This window comes from Bubalus kerabau, chromosome 17 (assembly GCF_029407905.1).
Source record: "Bubalus kerabau isolate K-KA32 ecotype Philippines breed swamp buffalo chromosome 17, PCC_UOA_SB_1v2, whole genome shotgun sequence".
Classification (NCBI taxonomy): domain Eukaryota; kingdom Metazoa; phylum Chordata; class Mammalia; order Artiodactyla; family Bovidae; genus Bubalus; species Bubalus kerabau.
In genome coordinates, this window is record NC_073640.1 from 65,963,735 (window position 1) to 65,977,664 (window position 13,930).

The window sequence follows — 13,930 nt, forward strand, 5'->3', positions numbered from 1 at the left end:
CTCAACTCCATCTAGGATGCGGTGTCAGGATCCCCGTCAGTGTGGTCAGAAGCTGATCCGCAGGCAGCCACTGAAGCCCAGGAAAGAGCCTGTGATTTTTCTGTCTCGTCATCTGAACATCTTCCACCTGGTGGTCTTGGGTGTGGGCAGCACCCTGGGGGTTGGCGTGTACATTGTGGTTGGAGAGGTGGCCCTGTTCGTCGCTGGACCAGCGATCATTGTCTCCTTCTTGGTGGCCGCCCTGTCTTCTGTGTTGTCTGGGCTCTGCTATGCTGAGTTTGGGACACGGATAAAGTGGACCAGTTCTGCATATCATTATAGCTACATCAGCTTGGGAGAACTGTGGGCTTTCATCGCTGGCTGGAACCTCATACTGTCCTATGTCTTTGGTGAGATGATGGATGAAGAGGGTGTGGGGTTGAAGATCGGGAAACTAGGTGTGGGATTTGGTCTTCAGTCATTCATGAGCATTTTGTCATCCACTTTGTGAGGCAAGGAGAGTAATAGTGTCAGGAAAACTCCACAGCTTCATTCTACTCAGCTCTCCCCTGCCTTCCTTAAATGATGGACCAAGAACCCAGAGGAAAGGGAACCATGGGGAGTGGGTGAGAGGGAGGCATGGCCCACAGGCTCATCCCCTCACCATACTGAAATCTCTGCTCTGCTTTTGCCTTCATGGAGTTTCCATTAGTACTGGATTTAAAATTTTAATCCTTATCTCCCAGACCTCTTGTTCCCTCTTCCCTGTTTTCTTGCATAACATTGATCTCCCACTAAAAGAATTAATAATTGACCTATTTTGTGAATCATCTGGGCGACCCTCCCCACTTCATGAAAAGAAATTGTTTGACATTTGACATTTTGTAATTTTCCTCCCCAAATACATCCCATGGTGCAAAGAGGATTTAATTCATGTTTGTCAATGAATGTTTCTCCTCCTGCTGCAGCTACTGCAAGTGTGTCCAAGGCCTGGAGCTACACCTTTGATGGCCTGATCGGGAACCACATCTCTCAGGCATTACAGAGAGCCTTCTCTCAGTACATGCCTGACTACCTGGCCCGGTACCCAGACTTTATTGCCCTGGCCGTGGTGCTGCTGCTCACAGGTGAGACAGGGGTCAGAATTAGGATGGGAAGAGAGGGGTGTGGTGGGGGAGCTGAAAGGCTTGGAGTGGCGGAATCGTGGGGGATTCAGTTCAGTTCAGCCACTCAGTCGTGTCTGACTCTTTGCGACCCCATGAATCGCTGCACACCAGGCCTCCCTGTCCATCACCAACTCCCGGAGTCCACCCAAACCCATGTCCATTGAGTCGGTGATGCCATCCAGCCATCTCATCCTCTGTCGTCCCCTTCTCCTCCTGCCCCCAATCCCTCCCAGCATCAGAGTCTTTTCCAATGAGTCAACTCTTCACATGAGGTGACCAAAGTATTGGAGTTTCAGCTTCAGCATCAGTCCTTCCAATGAACACCCAGGACTGATCTCCTTTACAATGGACTGGTTGGATGTCTTCTGCAGTCCAAGGGACTCTCAAGAGTCTTCTCCAACACCACAGTTCAAAAGCATCAATTCTTCGGCGCTCAGCTTTATTCACAGTCCAATTCTCACATCCATACATGACCACTGGAAAAACCATAGCCTTGACTAGACGGACCTTTGTTGGCAAAGTAATGTCTCTGCTTTTTAATATGCTAGATTAGGACTTGGAATAAAGGTCTGGGTTATGGCTTCCTTGGTGGCTCAGTGGTAAAGAACCTACTTGCCAATATAGGTGATGTAGTTTCAACCCCTGGTCAGGAGGATCCCCTGGAGGAGGAAATGGCAATCCACTCCAGTATTCTTGCTGGTAAAATCCATGGACAGAGAAGCCTGCTGGACTGCAGTCCATGGGGTTGCAAAGGGTTGAACACAACTGAGCAACTGAGCACATATGCATAATCCATCCACCAAGAAGGGTCTGGGGTATGAGAGACAGGAAGGCAAGACATAGTCTGTTGTTTCCCACTCTTGGCACTACTGACCTTCTAGACTGGAACAGCCTTCAGTATTGGGGGCTGTCCTGTCCATTATTGTTGTTTTTGTCAGTTTATAAGTCAGGTCCAACTCTTTATGATTCCATGGACTACAGGCTTCCCTGTCCTTCACTATCTCCCAAAGTTTACTCAAACTCATGTCCATTGAGTCAGTGATGCCATCCAACCATCTCATCCTCTGTTGCCCTCTTCTCCTTTTGCCCTCAATCTTTCCCAGCTTCAGAGTCTTTTCCAATGAGTAGGCTCTTCACATTGTTGTATTTTCTTAATTTTATCATTGCCAGATATATAGCATTCCTGAACTTTCCTCACTAGATACCATGCCTATCTAGACACTATGCCTACCTCCCAAGTAGTGACAATGACAATCAGAATGTCTCCTGACATTGGCAAACATCCCTAGGGCACAAAATCAACCCCCATTGAGAATCATTCACTTTGATGTGTTTCTTCCTCTGTATTGAGACCAAAGATGTGTTTTTAATTGGGAAATAATTCACATAGCACAAAATTAACCATTTTAGTATCTTTCTTCAGTTTTATTGAGATGTAATTGACATGCAACATTGTATAAGTTTAAGGTGTTAGGTGTATATATTATGAGATGGTTGCCACAATAAAAAAAAAAATTAACCTTCTGAAAGTATACAATACCGTGGAACTAAGCACATTCAAAACATTGTACAACCATCACCTCCACGTAGTTCCAAACGTGTCCATCACAACAAAGGAGACCCTGCACCCACTGAGCAGTCACTGTCCATCCATGTGTCCCAATCCCACAACCCCCAGCCCCTGGTAAACACCGGTCTGTTTTCTGTCTCTATGGATTTTGTTATTTTGGACATCTCATATTCCATTTTCCCCACAGGGGCACTTGTTCTGGGAGCTCGTGAGTCACTTCTGGTTACCAGAGTGTTCACAGGCATCAACGTCTTGGTTCTCATTTTCATCATCCTCTCTGGCTTCTTCAAGGGAGACCTGCACAACTGGAAGCTCACAGAACAGAACTACACATCCATCACACCTGGATCGGGTGGCATTTCTAGGTTAGGGTGGTGCCCTTGACCTTAATAATGCATGGGCTGAAGGGTGCAAAGTTGGGACTAAGAGACCAGGGCTGATGGATCCAAATGTTGGGAGTCTGGAGCCCAGGACTTGTGGTATTAACTGAGGATTCCAGTAGAAATGGCTGAACACACCTCACCCATGTTCTTCCTCGTTCCTTCTCTCACCATAGCTTGGGTCCTCTGGGTTTTGGAGGATTTGTGCCATTTGGCCTTGATGGAATTCTCCGGGGAGCAGCGATATGTTTCTATGCACTTGTTGGTTTTGATGCCATTGTCACTAAAGGTAACATGGTCATTGTGTGTCCCATCAGGGGTTTGGGACAGATTGGGCTTCCCCTTGGGCACAGGGATGGGTAGAAGGTTAGGCTTATTTTCATGGTACAAGAAGGAGAGGGATTTTGTGCTTTCACCCCAGTATGCTTTCCTGACATGGTACCTCCATCACTGTTGCAGAGGAAGAAGCCCTAAACCCTCGTCGTTCCATCCCCTGGAGCATCTTGATCACGATCTTCATCTGCTTTCTGGTGTACTCTGGAGTCTCAGCCGCACTCACCCTCATGGTGCCCTACTACCTGATTCACCCTGAGAGCCCCTTGCCGCAGGCTTTTCTCTACATTGGCTGGGACGTTGCCAGATATGTTGTGGCTGTTACCACCCTCTGTGCTCTTACATCCAGGTCAGTATCATGGTTTTCTCCCTGTCTACGGTCAGATGCTCAGGTTGCCAGTATTTTGAGATTGAGAGACAAGAGATAAAGAAACCTTACACCTTGTAGACCAGGGAGCAGATGCCCCAGTCTGTCCTCATGTTCCTATTTTCCCTTCCAGGCTCCAGAGCATCTTCTTCCCCATACCCCAGGTGATCAGGGATATGGCACATGATGGACTCCTTTTCCGGGGACTTGCCATTGTCTTTGCTCATACGAGAACCCCCATCATGGCCATCATGACTTCTGGAAATATTGCAGGTGGATAACAAAACCCACTCCTTCTTTGATCAACTTCCTTAGCTTGAGTATTTCCTCCAGTTTCTCCCTCCCTCCACCATCTTGTTTTGCCTTCATTCTAGGGCTCTTGGCATTGCTCTTCAAGTTCAGTGACCTTGTGGACCTCATGTCAATTGGGAATCTGCTTGTTTACTCCCTGGTGTCTTTCTCTGTGCTTGTCCTCAGGTGAGACTCCACTGCACCTTGACTGGGGTCTTGGACTCGTGGGGATTGATGGGGAGGTCATCATCTTCTGCCTTCATAAATCGAAGTGAATGAAAGTCACTCAGTCGTGTCTGACTTTTTGCGACCCCGAGGACTATACAGCCCATGGAATTCTCCAGGCCAGAATACTGGAGAGCTTTTCCCTTCTCCAGGGGTCTTCCCAACCCAGGAATCAAACCCAGACCTCCAACATTGAAAACACCTTTTAAATGTCTTCTTCTAGATCTGTCTTCATGCCACCTTCTAAATATCCTTCTATGCTTAAGGCAAGAGAGAGGTGGAACAGGCTGCCTAATGTTGGATGAGTAGGGGCTGCTATTAACACTGCCTTAATATCTCTAATTCAGGTACCAAGCAGAACAGACTTTAAGCAAGAAGGAGGAAATTGATATTTCAAAACATGAAGCAAGTCCTTCAGAACCTGTACCTGAAGCAAGACCCTCAAGGATTCTGAAGACTCTGTGGTTCCCTACCAGCACCATCCCCACTCTGAAATCTGGTCAGATTGTCTATGGATGTACCTCCCTGATTGGTGAGCAGTGGAATTTTTCTTTGGTCATATTCTGAGACTGACAGGAGGTGGTGGGATTGTGCATCTTGTCAGTTGAGGGGTCTTGGAGATACGATGGCCCTTTGTGAGGTGGGCAGCCTGGGGGTGGTGGGATGACCCAAGGTCCTGACGTCTTTGGCTTCTGGAGTCCAGCCTGTTCTCCTCCACCTTGACCCTTGCAGTTCTCCTGCTGACCATCCTGAGTGTGATCCTGGCCCAGTGGCCCAGCCAGATGTTCTCTGGAGACCCCGGGCTCACAACAGTGGCTGTGCTGCTGCTGCTGCTCATCACTGGGGTCACAGTCATCATCTGGAGGCAGCCCAAGGACCCAGCTCCTGAGTACTTCAAGGTAGGTGACCTTATGTGCCTAAACTCTTCACCTTGAATGAATGAAGTCTGCAGGCTTTGAAGTCTAAATATCCTTTGCTGGCCCAAACAATGTAAGTTGCTAAAACAAAGGGACCCTTCCCTGATCCACACTCAGTGCTTTACATACACAATCTCCCTAGGCACTGAATGCACAGCCTGAAAAGGACTGGAGTCTTCCCACCCATGTAGGGTAGGATCTCCCTTTCAGACGTCTGGGGTGTGTTCAGAAATTAACTGACTCTGCCCACAGGTCCCTGCTCTGCCTGTCCTCCCACTGGTGAGCATCTTTGTGAACGTTTACTTGATGATGCTGATGACCCCGAGGACTTGGACCCAATTTGGCATCTGGAATGCCATTGGTAAGTGGCTTTCTGGGATAAAGAGGCCTCTTGGGTGACTGAACCCAATCCTGTTCCTACCACCTCTCCCCTAAACTGTGTCAGATGCCATGATAGGAGCCCATTTTGCATTTGTAAGTGAGAAGAAGCCATACATTCCCTTCTCATTGTCTCATTTCTCTACTAGGATTTCTCATATACTTTGGATACGGGATCCGACACAGCCTGGCAGGGAAAAATCATCAACAGCCACCAGCCTCCACCTCCCAGACTTGACAAAAACATCCCTGATGCTGAGCCATCTTAACCACAGGAAGTAGATGCTCTATGGACTCCCTCCATGCACTGGAGGATCTTCTGTTTCAAGGGGCACCGTGAGCCTCTATGGACTGTGAAGGCAGATGCACTTAGAGCCCTGTATTTTATTGTTCTTGGACACAGTGACTGTAAATTTGCATAAATTTTAAATAAACTTTTAAAAATTTTGTCAAGTGCAGCAAGATGAATTTTCACAAAAAACTACAATGTAAGCAGCAACCAGAAGAAGAAATAAAATACTCACCTGCACGCAAGAAGCTCCCCCTCCTGCCTCTTTCCGGTAAAAACACCAGGGACTCCCATATGGGAAGGAAATTCAGGTAACACTATATGTGTCCAGTATTGCACTTGAAATATTAGGACACAAATATATTGGAGGTAAAACGAAAAGAACAGATACATTGTGCAAACAGTAACACGAGAAAGCTAGCAGGGCTGCATCAATATCGTACAAAGCTGACCTTAAGGAGAAGAGAGTGATAACAGATAAAGTGGATCCTTTCATAATGACAAAGGGATATGCTCATTCATGCCTTTCCTCTGGTGTTATTGAGATACAGTGTCAATAGTGAAAATAATCATTTTTCTTGACTTTTCTGTCTCAGACTCTTAGAGCTGCACAGTAGAGTTAATTAGGAAAAATTCTTAACTGGGGAAAAAATCGGCACTGACAGAGGTGGGTCAAGGGTTTGTTGATAAATGTTGAGTGGAACTGAAAAATAGGAAGTGAAGCTGAAAAGACAAGTTTAAGCTGTTGCAGGACAGAATGCTTGAAATGGAGATTATGAACAATGAAGACAGCGGTTATAATGAAGTAGAGGATTGGTTGTGGGATTGAGCAACTGAAATAGAGAGAAGGAGGGATGAAAGTCAAGAAACTGAATAGCAAGCTTCCCTGGCAGCACAGTGGTAAAGAATCTGCCTGCCAATGCAGGAGACACAGGCTTGATCCCCGATCTGGCAAGATCCCACATGCCATGGAGCAACTAAGCCCCTGGGCCACAACTACTGAGCCTGTGCTCTACTGCCCATGAGTTGCAACTACTGAAGCCTGCATGCCCTAGAACCTGAGCTCTGAAACAAGAAACACCACCACAATGAGAAGCCTGTGCACTGCAGCTACAGAAAAGCCTGTTCATCAACCTAGACCCAGAACAGTCATAAATAAACAAATAAATGAAATTACTTTTTAAAAAAGAAATGAAGTAGAAAACTCATGAGATGATATAAAACTAGATGGAAGACTGGACCTCGCCAGTGGTCCAGTGGTTAAGAATCCACCCGTCAATGCATGAGACACTTGTGTTGTGTCTCCTTGGGGCACAAGATCCCACTTGCCATGGGGCAACTATGCCCATGGGCCACAGCTACTGAGCCTGCACTCTAGAACCTGGGAGCCCGAACTCCTGAAGCCTGCATGCCCTGGAGTCTATGCTCTGCAACAAGAGAAACCACTGCAATGAGGAGCCTGTGCACCACAACTAGAGAGGAGCCCCTGCTCATCACAACTACAGAAAAGCCCACGCAGCCACAAAGACCTGGAACAGCCAATAATAAATAAATAAAATAATAATTAAAAAAAAGAAACTGAGTAGCAAGTTATTAGATGGATTAAAACTAGATGGAACAGGGTTAGGGTTAGGGTTAGGGTTAGGGTTAAGAATCCACCCTCCAATACAGAAGACATGAGTTTGATTTCTGGTCAGGGAACTAAGATCCCATATGCCAGGGGGTGACTGAGCCTGCCCACCCCAGCTAGAGAGAAGCCTGACTGCCACAGGGAGAGTCTTCACTCCACAATTAAGGACCCCAGGCGCCACAGCTGAGACCTGGAGCAGCCAAATAAGAAAAATAGTAAGTATAGTTTTAAAATAGATGGAGGAGGTTGAACAGAAGTAGGAAAATCACCAAATTGAGAGCCGTGATGAAATTAAAGGTGTAGGATCCAAGTAACGGAGACTGAAACTGTTGGTAAAACTTTGATGCAAGAGGTTGACCTCACCTGATTATCATCCTTCCCTTACTTCCGGGACAACCGGATATCCTGTGCTACTCCATGTGCTGTGATAGGCAAGACTCGAAAAAAAGTTGAATCACAATGTAGTCAAGGCTCCAGATCAACCACTAACTCATAGTGGACAGGACAGATAGATTCACATTTCAACTGAAAGTGCCATTAACTGAAACCAGAATGTGGGTAATTCTACAGGAAATAAAATGGTGCATTTTCATAACTATTGAATGGTATGGGGAATTCCCTGGTGGTCTGGTCATTAGGGATCCGTGCTTCCACTGCAGGGACTGCGGGTTCTGTCCCTTATGGGTGAACTAAGATCCCACAAGCAGCACAGCACAACCAACAAAATAAAATAAGTGATATGACCCAAACTGGAGTTTCACTCATTAATCAAATACTATCACCCACACAGGCATACTTCAGAAATATTTCTGGTTGAGTCCAGACAACCCAATAAAAAGAACTGGCACTAAACGGAGTCATATACAATTTTTTTAGTTTCCCTGTGCATGTAAAAGTTATGTCATACTACACTCTATTCAGTGTGCAAGAGCATTCTGTAAAAAAATAATGTACATACCTTGATTTTAAAATTTTTTTTAAATGTGGTAAACATTAACTTCAGTGGCCACAAATCTTCAATTTGTAAAAAAAAAAAAAAAAGAAAGAAAGAAAAGAACCATTATCTGGAAAGCACAAAAAACCAAGTTATGGCTGTACTTGTGATTGTATCTGTACATAGTAAGATATGTATAATCAACATTCATAAACTATGTATCTATCTAAGATATATGTATTAAATGTACATTTTAAAATGTTCTCTGTTTCTATGAAATTCACTACATGTAGGCATCTTGTATTTGTATTTGCTAAATCTCTCACCTCTTGGTTTCTGTGTATACTCCTTGCATTCTAATCCTCTTCTTATGAAGACATCAGTCACACTGAGTTAGGACCCACTCTAGTGACCTTATTTAAGTTTAATTACCTCTTTAAGGCCCAATGACCAATACAGTCACATTCTGTGGTTGCTGGGGATTAGGACTTCAACATATGAATTTGAGAGCAGGGAGATGCATTCAGCCCATCACACTTTTGATACTGTTTTCTTCCCAGCAGCCAAAATAGTGTCTGGAATACAGAAAGTGTTCAACTATATTTGATGAGATATGTGATAAAAGAGTCACGTGTACATATAATATTTTATGTGCTCCCAAACAGAGAAAATTTTATTTAGCAGTTGTTATCAAGGGAAATGCACAGTATTCATTTGGGAAAAAAAAATATTCGTGAAACTAATTGAAAAGGAAAATGAGAGTTTAAAGCTAGGTCTAATCTATGAGCTATGGTTTTTCCAGTAGTCATGTACGAATGTGAGAGTTGGACCATAAAGAAGGCTGAGCACCAAAGAATTGATGCTTTCATATTGTGGTGCTGGAGAAGACTCTTGAGAGTCATTTGGACTGCAATGAGATCAAACCAGTCCATCCTCAAGGAAATCAACCCTGAATACTTATTGGAAGGACTTATGCTGAAGCTGAAGCTCCAATATTTTGGCCACCTGATGAGAAGAACTGACTCACTGGAAAAGACCCTGATGCTGGAACAGATTGAAGGCAAAAGGAGAAGGGGACGACAGAGGATGAGATGGTTAGATAACATCACCGACTCAATGAACATGAATTTGAGCAAACTCAGGGAGATAATGGAGGACAGAGGAGCCTGATGCCCTGCAGTCTATTGGGTTGCAAAGAGTCTGACACACTTAGCAACTGAATGCAACAACAACAAACTCCTGATTGGTGCCAGGCTGGGTTTAAGAGTTCCCCACAATTGAGTATCTCAAGTCACATGCAGACTGTGGAAAGCCAAGTAGTGTAAATAAAACTGGGAGTGAGGAAAATTGAGAGTTCAGTCCCTGGTTTTATAGCCCCAACTTTTCAGAGTTCTTGATAATCAAATAAATTTGTGCCCACAGAAACAATCAATAGGGACAGAAAAAAATTTAATTTGAACCAAACTGAGGACTATAGTTGGAAAGGCAGCCTCTCAGAGAGCTCTGAGAAAATGCTCTGCTGAAGCATGATTTCCAGCATCATCTTACACCTCATCCAAACAAAGAATACACATCAACACGGCAGGGTGTACTCCTTCAAGGTCTCAAGAGAAACAGACTTAGTACATAAACAGTTAGACAGCAGCTCTCTGCTCTCTGGTGCCTGGGAAGGGAATTTTATCTTGGAGGGGATGTTAGTATAGATGCCATGAGAAGGGAGTTACCCATCCTCATCTTCAAAACAGACACTCTTTACCTCAATGGTTAAAGCAGATGAGCTGTGAGGGTTTAGTCCACACAAAGTTTAGGCTGAACCATGTATAAGCCAAAATGACTTCCCCATTCCTCAGTATGTGAATGTTTTCTCCATCAGGAACAGATAAAAATCTTAGAACCATATGATCCAGCTATTCTACTTCTGAGGCTATACCCAAAAGAACTGAAAGCACATTCTGGAAGAAGTATTTGTACACTCATTTTCATAGCAGCATTATTCACAAAACTAGAACATGAAAGCAACCCAGGTGCCCACTGACCAACAAGTGGATAAGCCAATGTGGTAGACACAAACAGTAGAGTATTCTTAAACATCGAAAAGGAAGAAAATTCCAACACATGCTACAACATGAAGGAAACTTGTGGACATTTTATTACGTGAAATAAGCCTGACAGGAAACGGCAAGTATTTTATGATCCCACTTAGATAAAGGACTTAGTGTTGTCAGATTAACAGATAGAAACAGAAAGTAGAATGGTGATTGACATGAACTGGTGGAGGAGAAAGGGGAATTGTTGAATGGGTACAGAGTTGAAGTCTCGCAAGATGAAAACAGTCTTAGCGTTTGGTTGCACAAAATGTGAAATGCACTTAACACAACTGAAGTGAACACTTAAAAACAGTTAAAATGGTAAAGTTTATGTTATACGTATTTTACCATAAAATAATATTATTTTTTAAAAAAAAAAACCTCTCAGAACTTCCCCCGATGGTAACCACAGAAGAGTCAAGAGCTGATAACAACACACAGATGCTACCCGCCCACCCAGCCCCATCTCCACCCCAACAACCCAGGGGTAAGGACTGTCTTGTGTGCTCAGGACTCCTCGCTTCGGTTCTTGGAGATGTCTCCGCTCCAGGCCCGCACGCCTTAACCTCAGCCTCCCTGACTGACCCAGTGCTCCAGGCTCTGCTCCAAGGATCCAGTAAGTCTTGGGTCACCCTCTTCTGTGGCAGACTGGGTGCTGAGTTCACATCCTCCCAAAGAGACCTCTGCAACCCCAGAGTGCAGGGGGTCAGTCCGGCTCCAGCCTGAGGGCAGAGAGACCCATTTTATAGATGAAAGCAGAAGGAAATGAGAACTCAGTTTGTGTGTGTGTGTGTGTGTGTGTGTGTGTGTGTGTGTGTGAAGAGGTGGTGTGGGGGAGACTGCATTAGTGTCTGGAGTTTCTAGATGTGTTTGTTGAGTGGTGTTCAAACAATAAAGATTGCACTTACGTAGAGTTTATGATATGTGGACCCCTGGATTCAGTCTCCTCTATACTGTGGGATCTCTGTGTTTTCTGATTCTCCATCTGGGACTTGAATATTTGCAGATTCCTTGGGAAGACTATGGTGATTTATACTAAATCACTTGGGGTTTATTACACCCAGCAAGCCTGTGAAGCCAGCTCTATTATTTATCATTGGGCAGCAATTTTTTAAAATGGTGGTAAAATACACATAACATAAAACTTGCTATTCCAACCTTCTTTAAGTGTACAGTTCCATGCTATTAAGTCTATTGGCTGTCAAAACTGCTTGCCACTCAAAAGCCAATAGTTAATAGTCAAGAGGATAAGTTGGTAGAAAGGAGAGTTTGCTTTATTCTGGCAGCTGGCAACTGGAGTAGGGGGACAGGGAGGGGAGAAGGTCCAAAGGCTGACTCCCCAACTGACCATCAGTGGGTAAGGGTTTTAAAGGCAAGTAAGGGTATATGGCAGAAAGCTAAAAGGAACTAAAAAGCCTTTTGATGAAAGTGAAGGAGGAGAGTGAAAAAGTTGGCTTAAAGCTCAACATTCAGAAAACGAAGATCATGGCATCTGGTCCCATCACTTCATGGGAAATAGATGGGGAAACAGTGGAAACAATGTCAGACTTTATTTTGGGGGGCTCCAAAATCACTGCAGATGGTGACTGCAGCCATGAAATGAAAAGACAGTTACTCCTTGGAAGGAAAGTTATGACCAGCCTAGACAGCATATTCAAAAGCAGAGACATTACTTTGCCAACAAAGGTCCGTTTAGTCAAGGCTATGGTTTTTCCAGTGGTCATGTATGGACGTGAGAGTTGAACTGTGAAGAAAGCTGAGCGCCAAAGAATTGATGCTTTTGAACTGTGGTGTTGGAGAAGACTCTTGAGAGTCCCTTAGACTGCAAGAAGATCCAACCAGTCCATTCTGAAGGAGATCAGCCCTGGGATTTCTTTGGAAGGAATGATGCTAAAGCTGAAACTCCAGTACTTTGGCCACCTCATGTGAAGAGTTGACTCATTGGAAAAGACCCTGATGCTAGGAAGGATTAGGGGCAGGAGGAGAAGGGGACGACAGAGGATGAGATGGCTGGATGGTATCACCGACTCGATGGACATGGATTTGGGTGGATTCCGGGAGTTGGTGATGGACAGGGAGGCCTGGCGTGCTGCGATTCATGGGGTCGCAAAGAGTCGGACACGACTGAGCAGCTGAAGTGAACTGAACTGAAGGGTGTATAGATGGAGGAAGGGGGATACGTACAGAAACAACACAGTCAACTCTGACCAACATCCTGAAATTGGTTATGGGGTGGCCCGACCAGCATCATCCTGATTGTTTTGAGTACAGTCAATCTTTAGTTCCAGGGTTGATTTGTTCCCATTTTTTGAGAACAGATCTCAGAATTTTGGCAGGTTATGTCATGGCTACAGTCTGGTCATCCTGTAGTTAACGTCTCCACCCTGGGGTTTCAGTACCTATAAGATAGCTCACAGAATATGGCTCAGAATATGATCTATTGACCATGAGAAGGAAATAAAGGTCCTTGACTTTGCTTAGTGACTAAACAATTATTATTTTGTCCTCTTTGTTTACTTTCCTTGGTTTCTGCATTTTCTCACTTCTCTGTTATTCTGTGGCTAAAATTGTTCTACAGACAAAAGGCAGGTAGAGGAATAAGGGGTAGGGGGGAGAAGGGCTGTAGGATTCTCATCCATTTTTTATTTACATTGTTATGCAACCAATTTCCATAGCTCTTTTATCCTGTAAAACTGAAACTGTGCCCCTATTTAACACCCCATTTCCCCCTTCATTCCAGCCCCTGGAGAACCATGATTCAGAACTTTTTATCTCTAGAATTTGACAACTCCATGTAATTCATTGAAGTGAAATCATATAATATTTGTCTTCTTGTTACTGGCTTGTGTTACTTAGCATAGCGTCCTCAAGGTTCTCCATGTTGCAGCTTGTGTCAGAATTTCTTGATTTTTTAAGGCTGAATACTATTCCACTGGTAGTACAGACTACATTGCATATATATATTTCTTCATGAATGGACATTGGGGCTACTTCCATCTTTCAGCTTTTGTAAATAATGTTGCTGTGAATGTGGGTGTACAAATTTCTCTTTGAGACCTTATTTTCAGTTCCTTTAGGTGTATACCCATAAGTGAAATTAGCTGGATCATATGGTAATTCCACTTTTAATTTTCTGAGGAACCACCATATTTTATCTACAGCAACTGCAGCATTTTACATTCCTACTCACAGTGCACAAGGTTTCAGTAGAGAGCATTTGAACAGAAAGAAACATAGGTCTGGAGAAATATATGATTTGTTCAAAGGCATAAGTATGATCATGGAGCCAAAATTCTGATCAGTTACCTAGCTCTTTGAAAGCTTGCTCTTAACGAAAATGATAAACTTGGACTTCGGAGTGTCAGGGGTGGAAGTCCCGCAGAG

At 44.3% G+C, this 13,930-nt stretch overlaps 1 protein-coding gene across 1 annotated transcript; it reads left to right on the forward strand.

Annotated features, from left to right (window-relative positions):
• The first annotated feature begins 16 nt into the window (after positions 1–16).
• LOC129631500 (cationic amino acid transporter 3-like) lies at positions 17–6,003 on the forward strand. The gene is made up of 11 exons (XM_055552552.1): positions 17–389; positions 948–1,106; positions 2,903–3,080; positions 3,272–3,384; positions 3,555–3,777; positions 3,929–4,068; positions 4,170–4,272; positions 4,659–4,843; positions 5,044–5,210; positions 5,481–5,589; positions 5,756–6,003. The coding sequence occupies exons 1-11, from the start codon at positions 17–19 to the stop codon at positions 5,842–5,844; spliced, it is 1,839 nt and encodes a 612-aa protein (XP_055408527.1). The 3' UTR covers positions 5,845–6,003.
• Positions 6,004–13,930: the final 7,927 nt, after the last annotated feature.